This window comes from Molossus molossus, unplaced genomic scaffold, assembly GCF_014108415.1.
Source record: "Molossus molossus isolate mMolMol1 unplaced genomic scaffold, mMolMol1.p scaffold_m16_p_2, whole genome shotgun sequence".
In the NCBI taxonomy this organism is placed as follows: domain Eukaryota; kingdom Metazoa; phylum Chordata; class Mammalia; order Chiroptera; family Molossidae; genus Molossus; species Molossus molossus.
Window position 1 is genome coordinate 141,458,084 of NW_023425355.1, and position 13,864 is coordinate 141,471,947.

Here is a 13,864-nt window from a genome sequence, read left to right on the forward strand (position 1 = left end):
TGGGTGAAGATTAAAAAACAAAAACAAAACTACAAGTCTTCTATCACCTCTGAAGTAATTATTTGCAACTCTGTCCATGTCATACTGCTTTTACTAGGAAAAGAAACCAGCAGTTACTGAGTGTCCCCTAGAGCAGGCGTCAGCAAATCCAGATCCATGGGCCAAGCTCATGCTCTGGTTTTGTATACCCTGTGAGCTAAGAATGGATTTTATGTTTTTAAGCGGTTGAAAAACAATCAAAAGAAGAATATACTGTGACATTTGAAAAGTACATGAAATTCATATTTCTATGTCTATCAAGTTTTGCTGGAACACAGTCATCCCCCTTCAGTCCATATGATATATGGCTGCTTTCATGTGGAAACGGTGGAGCTGAGTCATCTGTCGCTACTCAGTGGTCCGCAAAGCCTAAAACATTTGACACCTGGTTCTTTTTGAAATAAGTCTGCTAAGCACTTTATAAATAGTAGCAAATATCATCCTGAATTTACGGATGTGGAGAGTAAAGGCCCAAAGGATTTAAGTTACTCTTCTGAAGCACAAAGTGGGTGAATAACAATGCTGAAATTCACACCCAAGTCCACCCGATTCCAATGCTGGAGGCCAGAGCTCAAACCGCCCTGCACCATACCTTCTGCAATTAACACCAGTCGTCACCATTTTCCATGGTAGTGTGACATTGTGTTGAAGTGTCACATTCACCCGACCCTTCCTTCACTGTCAGAACTGGGCCCTGGTTTCTTGCACATATAAATAAAACCAAAAATACAACTTGGTAGGTGTGCTGGGCTTGCTCAAAAAGAACCAGTGAGGTTGAAAAATGATAAAACAAGCTTTGAATATGGTTAGAAGGCTCCAGCTTTTTCTGGACTCCTTTACAGATAACTCTAAGTAGATCAAGCGCCTGGAGCTTCTCTGGCTTAGACGTCACAGACAATCCAGTTCTCTGAGCCCATGCCCTCCCATCACCTTCAAACACTACATGACCTTAAGCCTACCTAAGTGAAGCCAAAAAAAGGAAGTGTTTCCCCCATCACTTGGGGTCTCCCCGTTGCTCACCCTTCCAGGTAAATGAAGTGTGCTCACAGGCTCAGGTCGTTTCTCTCAAGCTCTTACTAAAGCCCTTGTTACCCCACTTTGATATCCTTTCCCAATACAAAGCCAATCCATCTGATCTAAGAAATGGTTCAAAAAATGATGAACAGCTATCAGCAGCAATGTTCAAAAGACAAAGGCATGCCTCAAATGACAGACAAAAGTCAGAATTGCCCTTTCGACCCATCTGGTGAAAGAATGAAACTATCTATTTATTATAACATAAGCCACGCTGACAACACAGACATGGCAGACAGAAGCGCCAGAAGTATCTATATGTCTTGGCCAACTCCAAGGTCAGTCCCAAAGCTAGAGGCCTACAAAAGGGAGGCTATGTGTCAGAATCACCCGGGACAGCCAGGGTGGACACGTTCCCTGGTATAATTATTCGGAGAGCTCCTTTCAAGCTGTCACGTGTCCTGGCTTAGATGATAAGTGATACAATAATGACACTATCGCAAGACTTGAACTGTCCTTCAAATGTTCACTTCTTAACACATCAATGACTTCCTTCCACAGGTCTTGCAGTGAGCTGAATGGTGACCCCAAAGACATCATCAGGTCCTAATCCCTGAAACCTGGGTAAGTGCTACCGTTTTTGAATACAGCGTCTTTGCAGATGTGATTAAGTCAATGGTTCTGAGACAGGGCAATTATCCTACAGGGCTGGGATGCTATCACGTGTCCTTCATGAAGGAGATGTGATGGAGAGAAGAGGAGGTGGCCACGTGAACATGGAAGCAGAGGTGGGAGCCATGTGGCCTCAAGCCAGCAGCTGGAACAGGACAGGAAGGACCCTGTCCTGGAGCCTCTGGATGGAGCCCTTCCCTGCCTTGATTTCAACTTCTGGCCTCCAAAGTGTGAGAGAATATCCTTCTGTTGTTTTAAGCTGCCCAGTTTGTGGTGATTTATTATGGCAGCCACAGGCAATTCGTACAGCCCTCCATGATTCGTTCCTTGCCATCAGTTTCTCTAACAGGAGGCACAATTACAGCCCAGTGATGGAGAAAGGGGGAAGGGGAGGAAAGAAACGGGTGATTGAAATGGCTCCACATGGCAAACCCATGTACACGTCCCACAACGGGAAACCGGGTAAAGCGCCAGTCAGACGACACAGTGCCACAGGACAGCTAACCCACTAGGGTTTTCAGGGTTCTGTGGGGCTCTTTTTGTCAGTACAGAGGCAAGGGCCACTGCTGGCCATCAGTGACCACAGGCCAGGAGAGCGTCACATCCCCTGCAGGCAGGTAGACCAGCCAAGGCCAGATTCTCTATACAACAAAGGCCGCATTGTGAATGCACGGAAGAAACAAAGCTTGAAAATGCAACCTTGCGAACAAAGAATGTGGGAGTCTCTCTACTTTTATCAGTTAAAGAAAAAGTTACGGTACAGTGGGAACAGGCCTTGGAATTATAAAACAAAAAAAAATGTCTTCAAGAAGATAAAATTAGCAAGTATCTTAGCCCCAAATGCAAAAGCTACTAGCGGTGCAAGGAGAACCTGACTACAAACGACAGGATCAACAACTGACGAAACCTCACGCAGAATATTAGTTCCTTTATGACATGGCCAAGGATGTGGTGCTAAATCATCCAGTGGAAACACAGATGGGAGGAACAGTTCAGACTACACTGATGGGACAAAATTAATAAACTGAAATTCAGCAGCAACAGAAAAGGCTTGCTGAGCCCTTCTAATCTATATGTGGTCAATTGTACGTCAAGTGCAGAACGGAGATCAAGATTCCACTGAGAATTAACTAAACTGTGTTCAGCATTGGGTATGGAAACCCAACCACCTTGGTATATGAATTCAAATTTAGAAAGATAATTTTTTCATACATGAGGGGATCTTGTGTGCTGTTCAGAAATTTGCATTGTTTCAGAACATGAATTACGAAGATAAATGGAGGTGTAATGGGGAAAAGCTTTCTTACAACTAGCCACCACATCACAGAAGAGCAGTGTGTCTTATAAACTGGAAGGATTCGTGTGGAACCTGACTGCACATCCATTTATAAGCTATCGAGCAGAGAACAGCTTAAAAATTGATGCCTGGCCCAGCCAGTGTGGCTCAGGGGTTGAGCACCGACCCATGCACCAAGAGGTCACCGGTTTGATTCCTGGTCAGGGCACATGCCCAGGTTGTGGGCCAAATCCCCAGTGGGGGGCATGCAGGAGGTTGCCAATTGATGTTTGCTCTCATCGATGCTTCTATCTCTCTTCCTCTCCTGTACCCTCTCTCTAAAATCAATAAAGAAATTAAAACAAACAAACAAACAAACAAACAAAAAACTGATGCCTGTAGCAGGCTGAATGGTATCCCTCAAAACTCATGTCCACCCAGAACCTCGAAATGTGACCTCATTTAGAAATGGGGTTTTGCAGATATAACGAAGGTAAAGAGCAAGATGAGATCCTTCTGGATTAGGGTGAGCCCTAAATCCAATGACTGTTCTTTTATAAAACAAGCAAGAACACACAGAGACACATAGGGAAGAGGGCCATGTGAAGACAGAGACAGAGATGGCAGTGATGTCAGCAGAAGCCAAGGAATGCCAGGAACCACCAGGGACCAGAAGAGGCAAAGAAGGATTCCCCCTAGCATCTTGACAGGGAGTGTGACCCTGCCCTGACTTTGATTGCTGACGTCTAACCTCTAGAATGGGGAGAGAATACATTTCTTTTCTTTTAAGCCACCCAGCGTGTGGGAATTCATTACAGCAGCCCTAGGAGACTAATACAATCCCCTTTAAAATTCCTCTCCAACTTCTCCAATTTTTCCACAGGCCACTCTTATCATGCTAGTGATGCTAAAAGAATAATTCAATGACGTTAGCTTCATTCTCTTGAAAGGTTATAAAGAGATAATGATAAGAAACAATGCAGCCCTGGCTGGGTAGCTCAGTTGATTGGAACATCATCCTGTGCACTATAAGGTTGTGGGTTTGATTCCCAGTCAGGGCATGTATGGGAAGCAACTGATCAATGTTGCTCTCTCACATAAGTATTTCTTCCCCTTCCTCTCTCTCTAAAAATCAGTAAGAATATATTCTCACTGAGGATTAAGAAAAAAAAAGAAACAAAAACGAACAAACAAAAAAACAATGTAGAGATCTGATGTGTCCTTCACCCAGTTTCTCCCAATGATAACATTTTGAAAAACTATGGTACAATATCCCAGCCAGGATACTGGTGCTGATCCAGTCCAGTGACCTGATTCCCACTCCCCCACTTTTTTGTGCTCACTGAGTGGGCATGTGAGTGGGTGTTTAGTTATATCCACCGCCACAAAGATATACAACCACTTCATCACTATAGGACAGCGATTTTCAACTGGTGTGCCACAAGAATTTTTAATACATGCAACTGACCTGTTTCCTCTTAGACTGTCAAATAAAAAATAACAGCCAATACAATGGCCATCTTATGCAAATGAATCAAAATTATGCCTATTTTTTGTCAGATCAGCAAAAAAATATATATTTTTTGGTGTGCCAGAGAGTTTATAATTAGTTTATGTGCCATGAGATGAAAAAGGTTGAAAATGGCTGCTATAGGATTATAATGGTATTTTAATACCTGCAAAAATATGATTAACCTGTTTCTTTTTTTTTAAATATTTTTATAGATTTTTTTTTAGAGAGAGATGAAGAAAGAGATAGAAACATCAGTGTGAGAGAGACACACTGATCGGCTGCCTCCTGCATGCCCCCACCTGGGGATTGAGCCCACATCCCGGGCATGTGCCCTGACCGGGAATCAAACCTGGACCTCTCAGTCCATGGGACGATACTCAATCCACTGAGCCACACCGGCCGGGCCTTGATCTGTTTCTATATCTACAAATGTTAACAAGACAGCTGCTTCAAAGACAAACCTTTGAAAAAGCCAAGGTGAAAAAGCATGTTTACTTGATCATTAAAATAGAAGGCAAACATTTTCTAGCTGTTCTAAGGTAGTGAGAAAAAAATGTCAACGTTAACCCATAGCAGGTTCCTCCAACAGGAAGCAGCTCTCATACCCTGTCCTTTTTGTCTTGGCGGGCGTAAGGAAAACACGGGATCACCGCGGTCACCCTAGACGACGATGCGATCTTGCAGGCGTTGATCATGATGAGAAGTTCCATCAGGTTGTCATTGATCTCTCCACAGCCACTCTGGATGATATAAACATCTTCGCCTCTCACACTTTCACCAATCTCCACGCTAGGAGAAGAAAAATGCCGTCCATTAATACTAAAGTGTATTTGTGTTGTGGGGGTTCCCCAAGACCCCTCAGGGTTGACGACTGACCAGGACTGAGCAGAGAATTGTACTCAGGGCTATGATTTCTTACAGCAAGAGGATACAGTGCACAAGATTCCAAGAGTTGTCCCCAATGAAGTCACACAGGTTGAGCTTAATTTCCCCAGCAATAAGCTGTGACAACTGGTGTGAAGCACTTGCTATCTACCAAGGAAGCTCATTGGAGACTCAGTGCCTGGGGGGGTTATCAGGGAGCTGGTCACTTAGGAACCTTCTGCCTGGAACACACCAAAATTCGACTCCCAGGCATTCAGCATTAACCTCACTGTTCTCGAAGTAAGCCCCTCCTATCAGGGAACGCGGGAAACCCTTGCAAAAGCTAAGCTCCCAGAGGCCAGCCTAGGGCCACCTAGCAAGCAGGCCCTTTTCTTACAGGCTCCTTAGAAATTGGTCTCGGTCTTGCTGTTTATGCTCTTCTGCTAAATATATTTCATTATTGATGTTTACTGAAGTTACATATGCACATTGCTTTAAAAATTCAAATAATTCCATAAGGCTTATAACAAACAGCCCAGAGGCAACCAATTTCAACTCTTGATACGGTTTTTGATATTTATCTTCAAGTCTTTAGCTAATGTTTGCACGGCTTTATCTTGATTTCTTATTTTAGGCATCATGTGTTGACACCTCGCTATGAAGATGAGGACTTAACTCTATTTCCTCTTTGTCCCATCACCTGCTTCTGATGCAGCCTCCCCACCTCATCTGGCCGTCATCCCAACATAGACCAATATTCTAGCCAAATAGGAGCACTACATTGTAACTGTAAATAATGCTCAGAGCTGAGCCTGTCTAGTAAACCTAAAGCAAAGTTTATAATATTTCCCTTTTATGCACAATTTTTAGCGGTTTGTTTTCCCTGGAGGAGATATTATCCTATCTCTTCATCTGCTAAGTGTTCTAAGTACTCAATTCAAATTCCATTCTAAACACTTGGCTAACAATCTAAATCCCACAAGGTCAGAGGCCTCAAGTGTGGTATCTACCTCACTGCCCTGCCTCACCTTGCCCAGGGCTGCCTGACATGGGCCTTTTCAGCCAGTGCCCAGCTGCCCCCGCCCCAGGGGATTCCATCCACCCCTCCGCCACACCCCATTTCCCACTTTCTGTACCCTTTCTTGGTGTACTTCCTTGTTTTGCTGACTGGCACCCTGTGGTAGCTTCGTGAGAAGAGTGAATCGGAATTTTGAAAGTCTCTAAAAACGGCATGTTGGAAAATGTATTTCAGGTATAGCATTCTGAGTGTTCACCCTGAGAGGCAGCCTGCCCATTGCTGGCACATGCTTTCCATAGGACGGAAAGCAAAATCGCTCTGTGTACTCAGACTTGTCCTTCACAGAGTGCTGCTGAGAACCTAGGACATCGTCAGCTTTGCTCCAGTGTTTGTTTTCAAAAGGCAAATTTGGCCCCGGCGGGTGTGGCTCAGTGGTTAGAGTGTTGGCCCGCACACTGAAGGGTCATAGATTCGATCTCTGGTCAAGGGCATGTGTCTGGGTTGCAGGTTCATTCCAGGCCCTGGTTGGGGCATGAGAGATGTATGTTTCTTTCTCCCTCTCTCTTCTCCTCTCTCCCTCTCTTCCTTCAAAAAAAAACTCAATGGAAAAAATATCCTCGGGAAAGGATTAACAAAACAAAACAGAAAAGGCAAATCTGTTCCAGTGATGGATATATTAGAAACAATTTGAGCATAACATGAATTTCGCATTTGCTTTCCCAGGACCTCTCATCCTGAGATGAGAATGCAGAAGTCTGCACCCAGCTAAAATGAAGATATTGAGAAATACTCCACACACACACACCCCCTTTGCAACAACAGCCATACCCACCCACACCTGTCACAATGTTCCCCCACCCTTTCAGATCACCCTCCTTCAAATTCCTCACAATTCAAGCTGCAACCATTCCGAGACCCACTTCATCAAGCTAACTGCAGGTCTTTTTCAACATAATGTGTCATATTTATTGTAGGATTTATAAATTTTTTAAACAAGTGATTTTGGGGAGACCGTACAGTAGCCTACCTGCATCAACAGAAACTTTAACTCAACCTCAAGTAGATTAGAAGACAAAAATGAAGTTTTCCAAGTTGACATGATCTGAAAATGAGTTTTGGTAACAGTGGGTCATATTCTTGCATGTGCTCGGCTATGGATAAAAACTGTACAATACCAACTTCAAGATGAGAGGGACAGAATTCTATGTACTCCCTCCTATCTCGAGTACAAAGGAGCTAAATGGAATTCCTTTGTGAATATCACATCAGGTGTGGGATGAAGTCAATTTGGAAGTCAGAGTATTATATAGCTCTGGGGCTGACGATCTACAGTCCATGGGCTGAGAATGATGTAACAGGTAGAACAATGGCCTCCTAAAGACATCTTTGTCTTAATCCCCTGAACCTTTGAATCTGTTAGTTTACATAGCAAGGGGAACCAAGGTGGCAGATGAAATTAAGTTTACTAATCAGATGATCTTAAAATAGGGAGACTAGACCGGCTGGTGTGGGTTAGTGGATGGAGCGTCATCCCATGGACTGAGAGGTCCCGGTTCCATTTGTTCCATTCCAGGGCAGGACACATGCCTGGGTTTCAGGCTCAATCCCCAGTAGGGGGTGTGCAGGAGGCAGCCGATCGATATTTTTCTCTCACATTGATCTTTCTCTTTCTCTAAAAAAATCAATAAAAACATATTTAAAAAATAAGGAGACTATTCTGGATTGTTCTAGTTGATCAATGTAATCACAGGGTCCTTAAACATGGAAGAGGGAGACAGAAGAGGTCAGAGAAAAAAGTGAAGACTGAAGCTGGGTCAGAGAGTTACTTCGTTGCTGGCTTTGAAGACAGAAGGAGCCAAGAGCCAAGGAATGCGTGTAGCCTCTAAAAGCTGGGGGAGGCCAGGGAACGAATTCTCCCCTAGAGCCTCCAGAAAGAACAGTGACCCATATGGACCCATGATGCTACAGAGACGACAGGGGCCTGTGAAGCCTAAAAGAGTAACTCTCCAGCCCTTGACAGAAAAAGTTTGCCAATTCCTGGTGTGGTAACTATTTATCACCCTCTTTGGCCTATTTTTCCTCAGGAACCTCCATCCTCATATGACTAGCAGTCCAGGGGAAGACAGAAGATGCTATTACCATGGCAACTTTTTCTCCAAAGCTATTCCTGCTTCTACTCATAAAGATGATCATGACTGATCTTCATTCTAGGACATTTTTTTTTTTTTAGAAAGTCTTATTGAATTTTTTTATTGATTTTTTTAAAAGTCTTCACCAGAGGATATTTTTTTCCATTGATTTCTAGATAGAAAGGGAGGGACGGTGAGAGGGAGAGAAACAATGATGTGAGAGAGACACACCGATTGGTTGCCTCCTACACAACCTGGACAGGGGCTAGGGATTGAACCTGCAACCCAGGTACTCGTACCCTTAACCAGGAATCAAACCCCCAACCCCTCAGTCTGTGGGCTGACACTCTAACTGCTGAGCCAAACTGGCCAGGGCTTTACTGATATTTTTTAGAGAGAGAGGAAGGGAGGGAGAAAAAAACGTTGTAAGAGTGAAACATCAATTAGTTACCTCCTGCATGCACCCTACTGGGGATCGACCCTGCAACAGGAATTGATCCAGCAACCTTTTGGTGTGCTGTATGACACCCAACTGGGCCACACTAGCCAGGGCTATTCTAGGACTTTTTCAAATTGTGGCCAGAAGGTAGCATCCATTTGCTCTTCAGATAAAGGATCTTAACTGATCCTGAAATAAGAAGGCTGATGAATTTATCTGAGCAACAAGGAATGGATGTGGTAATTAAAAGATAGCCTCAGACTCTTTCATGCTTTTCCCATCAAGACTACTCTAGGATCTGGATCTGCTTGACAAGAGAATGTGACAGAAATGATGATGCCCAGGCCTTAACAGACTGGTAGCTCCTGGCACCCAGCTTCTATGCCATGAGGAGGAAGCTCAAGCAGCCTCATGGAGAGGTACTGAGGTTCTTGACCAAGCTTCCAGGCAGAAGCTAGTACTAGACTTACCAGCCACATGAGTAAGCCATCTTAAAAGTGGCTCCTCCGCCCTGGCAGGTTTGGCTCAGCGGTTAGAGTGTCGGCCTGCGGTCCAGAGAGACCCGGGTTCGGTTCCCGCTAAGGGCATGTACCTCGGTTGCAGTTTGTCCCCGGCCCTGGTTGGTCGTGCGGGTGGCAGTCACTCGATGTGTCCCTTTCACATTGATGTTTCTCTCTCTCTCTCCCACTCTGTCTGAACAAAAAATGGAAAAATGTCCTCGGGTGAGGATTTAAAAAAAAAAAAAGTGGCTCCTCCAGCCCCAGTTGATTGTCCCAGATGCCACCAAATGGGACAGAAACAATCATTCCTTTCTGAACCCTGCCCAAATTGCAGCTGTGAGAGTCAAATATTGTTTTAAGCCATGAAGTTCTGGGGTGATTTGTGACACAGCAAGATAACCAGAACTTTGGGTCTTAAAACATAGCTAATGACCCTGCGGGCAGGTTAACTGACCAGGATAAAATGTTACAACTCATCATCAGTGCTGTGCTAGGATATCATCATAGCATTTCAGTGATCTACAGTAAAGCTGGGACAGACATCTCCCTCGTATGTGAAATGATTTAGAGATAATAAGGTAAAATCAGGAAGCTCTGTGTCCGATTCCGTAGTGTTTGAAAAACAGGGAATGGGAGTCATAATGACCAGCAGACAGTAAATAAGATTTCTGGTCCTGGCTCAGTAAGAGATTCAGGAAGGGGCCTCTTACATGAACTGAATCAATTCTCTCTTCCTTTCGTCCTTCTGTTTCTGGTCTTAGGAGCTCACAGGAAAAAGTAGATCACTAGTACAGTACCTGGTACTGTTGGTAAAAATCAACCTCAGGACCTACACAGTTCATGGGAAAGAAAAGTCAAGAAGTTAACCTTGTAGAGTCTGGATATTAAAAATGTAAAATGCAATTACATAAGCAATTCCAAGACTTTATGCAGAGTGGTTTTTGAGACTTCAGGATTTCTAATTTCAAGTGGTAGTTATAAATACTCAAAAGCAAATACAATTGAATCTGCTTTAATACTTCAGCGTCTGAGTTTCACGCAACAAAAATCCAACTCTGACTTCACAGTGGACTTCTGATCTAGATTAACCATCTTCTCTAGCAGCAAAAGATTGGGCTGCTCTGAGATAACACGTAAGAGCAATATGTTCTCTTTCAAAATGCACTTCATCCAGAAATTTCTCCTTTACTTATATGACACCACCTCCTGAACTAACACTGTTATCCCATTCTTCTCCTGTTCTTAACAAACTTGAATAACACTGGCAAAAATTATGCAACATTCAAACCTAGCTATGCTATCTTTCCCCTGAGCCCTTGAAATCATCTTGGTCCTCTTGATTCAACTCTGCAAAGACTAATTCTTTAGCTGAAGGACTCCTAGCATGAATACCACCTGCTTCTCAGTCACAAATACCTTCACTTATATTATCATCAGGGCTGTGTAATTATAATTTCCAACCGGGAAGAAGGGATTCACCTCTCCTAAAAAGCTGACAACAAACACTGCCTTCCCCATGTGTGTTAATATAACACCTCAGTATCTAAGAAATGTTTTGCCTAACCCAAGGTCATGAAGATTTTCTCCCATGTTTTCATCTAGAAATTTTTAGTTCTAGGTTTTACATTTAGGTCTATGATCTATTTCAAGTTAATTTCTGAAATGGCGGGAAGTGCGATAGAGGTTCTTTTTTTACAGCTGGCACCAACAGTTTGTTCCAGCACCATTTGATGAAAATGTTGAAGTGGGTCTTGGCCAAAGATAAGAAATAATCAGTAACCGGGTGCAGCGCTAGACATTTAAAGGGGGTGGGGGATGAGACCAACTTGAAATTAGTCCAAGAGCTTTGAGGACTGAGGCAGGTGTAAAAAGGAGCCCGTGACCTGTCTCTGAGGGGGCCACAGCCTGCCCTCACTAAGCAGAGGCAAGCGCTTCTCGTAGACCTGAGGCATGGGTGGCACTTGACACTCCAGCCATAGCCTGGTTGCTGTCAGGACACCGCCAAGTCTCAGAACTGCGGAGGAGCTGAAAGTCCATCATCTGAACCAGAAAAAAAATAAGAGAAAGCACAGGGAAGCCTAGCACGTGCGCCCTGGAGTTCCCACGCTTTTTAAACTCTCCACACAACCACACCCGTTGGTTAACCCAAAAGACTGCACCCTGGCTGCTCAGGCGAGTCACCAGGTGGCTTTGACCACGCTGCTCCCCAGCCTGTGGACTCAGATCCTCCCAGGCAGGGCGGGGAAGCGGGGTATTAAACCGCCTCAGGTGAATCCAGTGCGCAGCCCGAGCGTGGGCGGAACCTTCCCGAGCACGCGGGGTTGGGGATCAGCCGGGCAGGGACACGAAACCGGGCCGAGCACAGCCAGGGCGGCCCTCCCCGCGTACCCTGACCCAGGCGGTTTCCACCGGCTGTGCCCACCGCGCCCCGAGACGCTGTGACCGCCCCCAGGTCGCCCTTCCGGGCTGGGGCCGCCCTCCTCGGCTTTCTGGGGCGCCGTGGCGGTGGCGCGGAGGCCGCGTCGTGACCGGCCCGCCCCGGAAGGGGGGGCGTCCGGCCCCGCAGCCGAGCGCCCGGCGCCCTCCCCGGCCCGGCGGGGTCCCCACCTGGTCTCCTGGTTGCTGAACTTCTTGGTGACCACCTTGCCCAGCTCCAGGCCCAGGCGGTCGGCCACACGCTGGGACAGGTCCTGGTGTGAGCTGCCGCTGAAGAGCACGATGTTGGTCATCTTGAGGCTCGACGGGTGCGCGGTGGAGACGGAGGCAGCGGTGGCACCAGAGCCTGCAGCAGGAGCGGGAAAGCGCGCTGCCGGGCGACGGAGGAACCGCCGGGAATAGCCGTGGGAGGCGGAGCTGCGGGAGGCGGAGCTGGAGGGGCGGGGCGAGACTGGGCGGGGCCAGGGGAGGGGTGAGGGGAGGGGTGAGGGGAGGGGCGGGAAAGCGCGGCGGCTGGAGCGGGCGCTGGAGCCTGGATGGTGGGGCGGAGCCAGGTGAGAAGAGGAGGAAGAAGGGAGTCGGAGAGGGTGGGGGAGGAGGGGTGGAAGTAGAGCCGGAGGGTGCTGGGAGGCAGGGGCTGATGCCAGGCGAAGGGCGGTAGGCTTGGAAGCCCTGGGTGGTCCTGAAGCATTGAGGTGTCTCCTCTCTGGGAGAGCTCCAGACTCTCAGATCTTGACCTTTCGGTCCTGCCTCGTGGGGGGAAGGCAACGAACCAGTAAGTGGACACCGAGGGAGGGTGCTGGAAGAGGCGATGGACGTGCCAGGAGCGCTCCCTTAACCTAGAATATCCTCAGACTCATTTCAGATGACTGGTGTCCGACTACAGGGGTCTGCGAACTGTGGCCCAGGGCCAGGTGCACAGCGCTGCCTCTTTAAACCGGAGAGCCAAGCCTTGTTTTCACATGTGAGCATTTGCAATCTATGTGATAAATGTTCCACTACCTTTGAACTCCCATTAAGAGAAATATCCCCCTCAAGAAACAACTCCTTTCCTCTCATGGGTGTGTACTGCAAAAAAATTGTACTCGATTATTACTATATATGGGATTTTGTTAATAAAAACATTGTGAACAATTTTCTCTCATTATGTAAGTACCTACATAATTTCCTCACCATTTACCTATTGGCCCACAAAGCCTGAATTATCTACCATCCACTCCTGAGCCAAAATTTGCCCATGTATACTTTATACCTACAGCACATCTCAATTTGGATGCTCCATATTTCAAGTGTTCAACAGCCATATGTGGCCAGGAGTTGCCATATTAGAGTGAGAAGCTCTAGACACTGGTCCCTAAGAGCAGTGCCAAGACACACTGATTCATTTAGTCTATTGTATGTTCTTATTAGCAGTGTGACAAATAATTGACAACTCACTATAAAATGCTAAAGTTTATAAATAATTTACTTTAAAATATAAGTTAAAATAGATGTAAGTTATTTTTCTATTGTTACCTTTTCACTCATAAATCAGGTAATTTTTCTGATTTTTATTTCTATATCTTTCCTTTTTCTTTCTATTTAAAGAATTAACAAACAAACAAAAATACAGAGCCCTGGCTGGTGTGGCTCAGTGGGTTGGAGCATCGTCCAGTGCACTGAAAGGTTGTGGGTTCCATCCCTGGTCAGGCACAGTCAGGGCACATATGGGAGGCAACCTGATTGATGTTTCTCTCTCTCTCTCTCTCTCCCCCCCCTCTCTGAAATCAATGAAAAACATCCTCGGGTGAGGATTAAAAAGAAAATACAGAGTATAATGAGCATCCTAAACTGATCACCTTAGACTTAGCAGCTGTCAAAATTTTGCCATATTTGCTTCATCTGCTTTTCTGAAGTATTTTAAATCACTAAATTCTTTAGTCTGCATCTATAAAAAGATAAGGATACCACATCATATACAAAAA

At 45.6% G+C, this 13,864-nt stretch overlaps 1 protein-coding gene across 6 annotated transcripts in view; it reads right to left on the reverse strand.

Moving 5' to 3' along the window:
* The window catches only part of PRPS2 (phosphoribosyl pyrophosphate synthetase 2), a 29,277-nt gene extending 16,986 nt beyond the window's left edge, over window positions 1-12,291 (reverse strand). For 3 of the 6 annotated variants that reach the window (XR_004960632.1, XM_036271337.1, XM_036271336.1), the window contains exons 1-2: window positions 6,515-6,733; window positions 5,120-5,303 (exon numbers count right to left, since the gene is read on the reverse strand). Coding sequence is in view for 5 of the 6 variants with exons in the window: in XM_036271337.1 (XP_036127230.1) it covers window positions 5,120-5,303; window positions 6,515-6,639 (309 nt within the window). In the remaining variant the exon portion in view is untranslated. Of the gene's footprint in view, window positions 1-5,119; window positions 5,304-6,514; window positions 6,734-7,423; window positions 7,490-10,174; window positions 10,286-12,071 lie in introns of those variants that run through there. The other 3 variants (XM_036271338.1, XM_036271339.1, XM_036271340.1) reach the window with 3 other exon arrangements.
* Window positions 12,292-13,864: the final 1,573 nt, after the last annotated feature.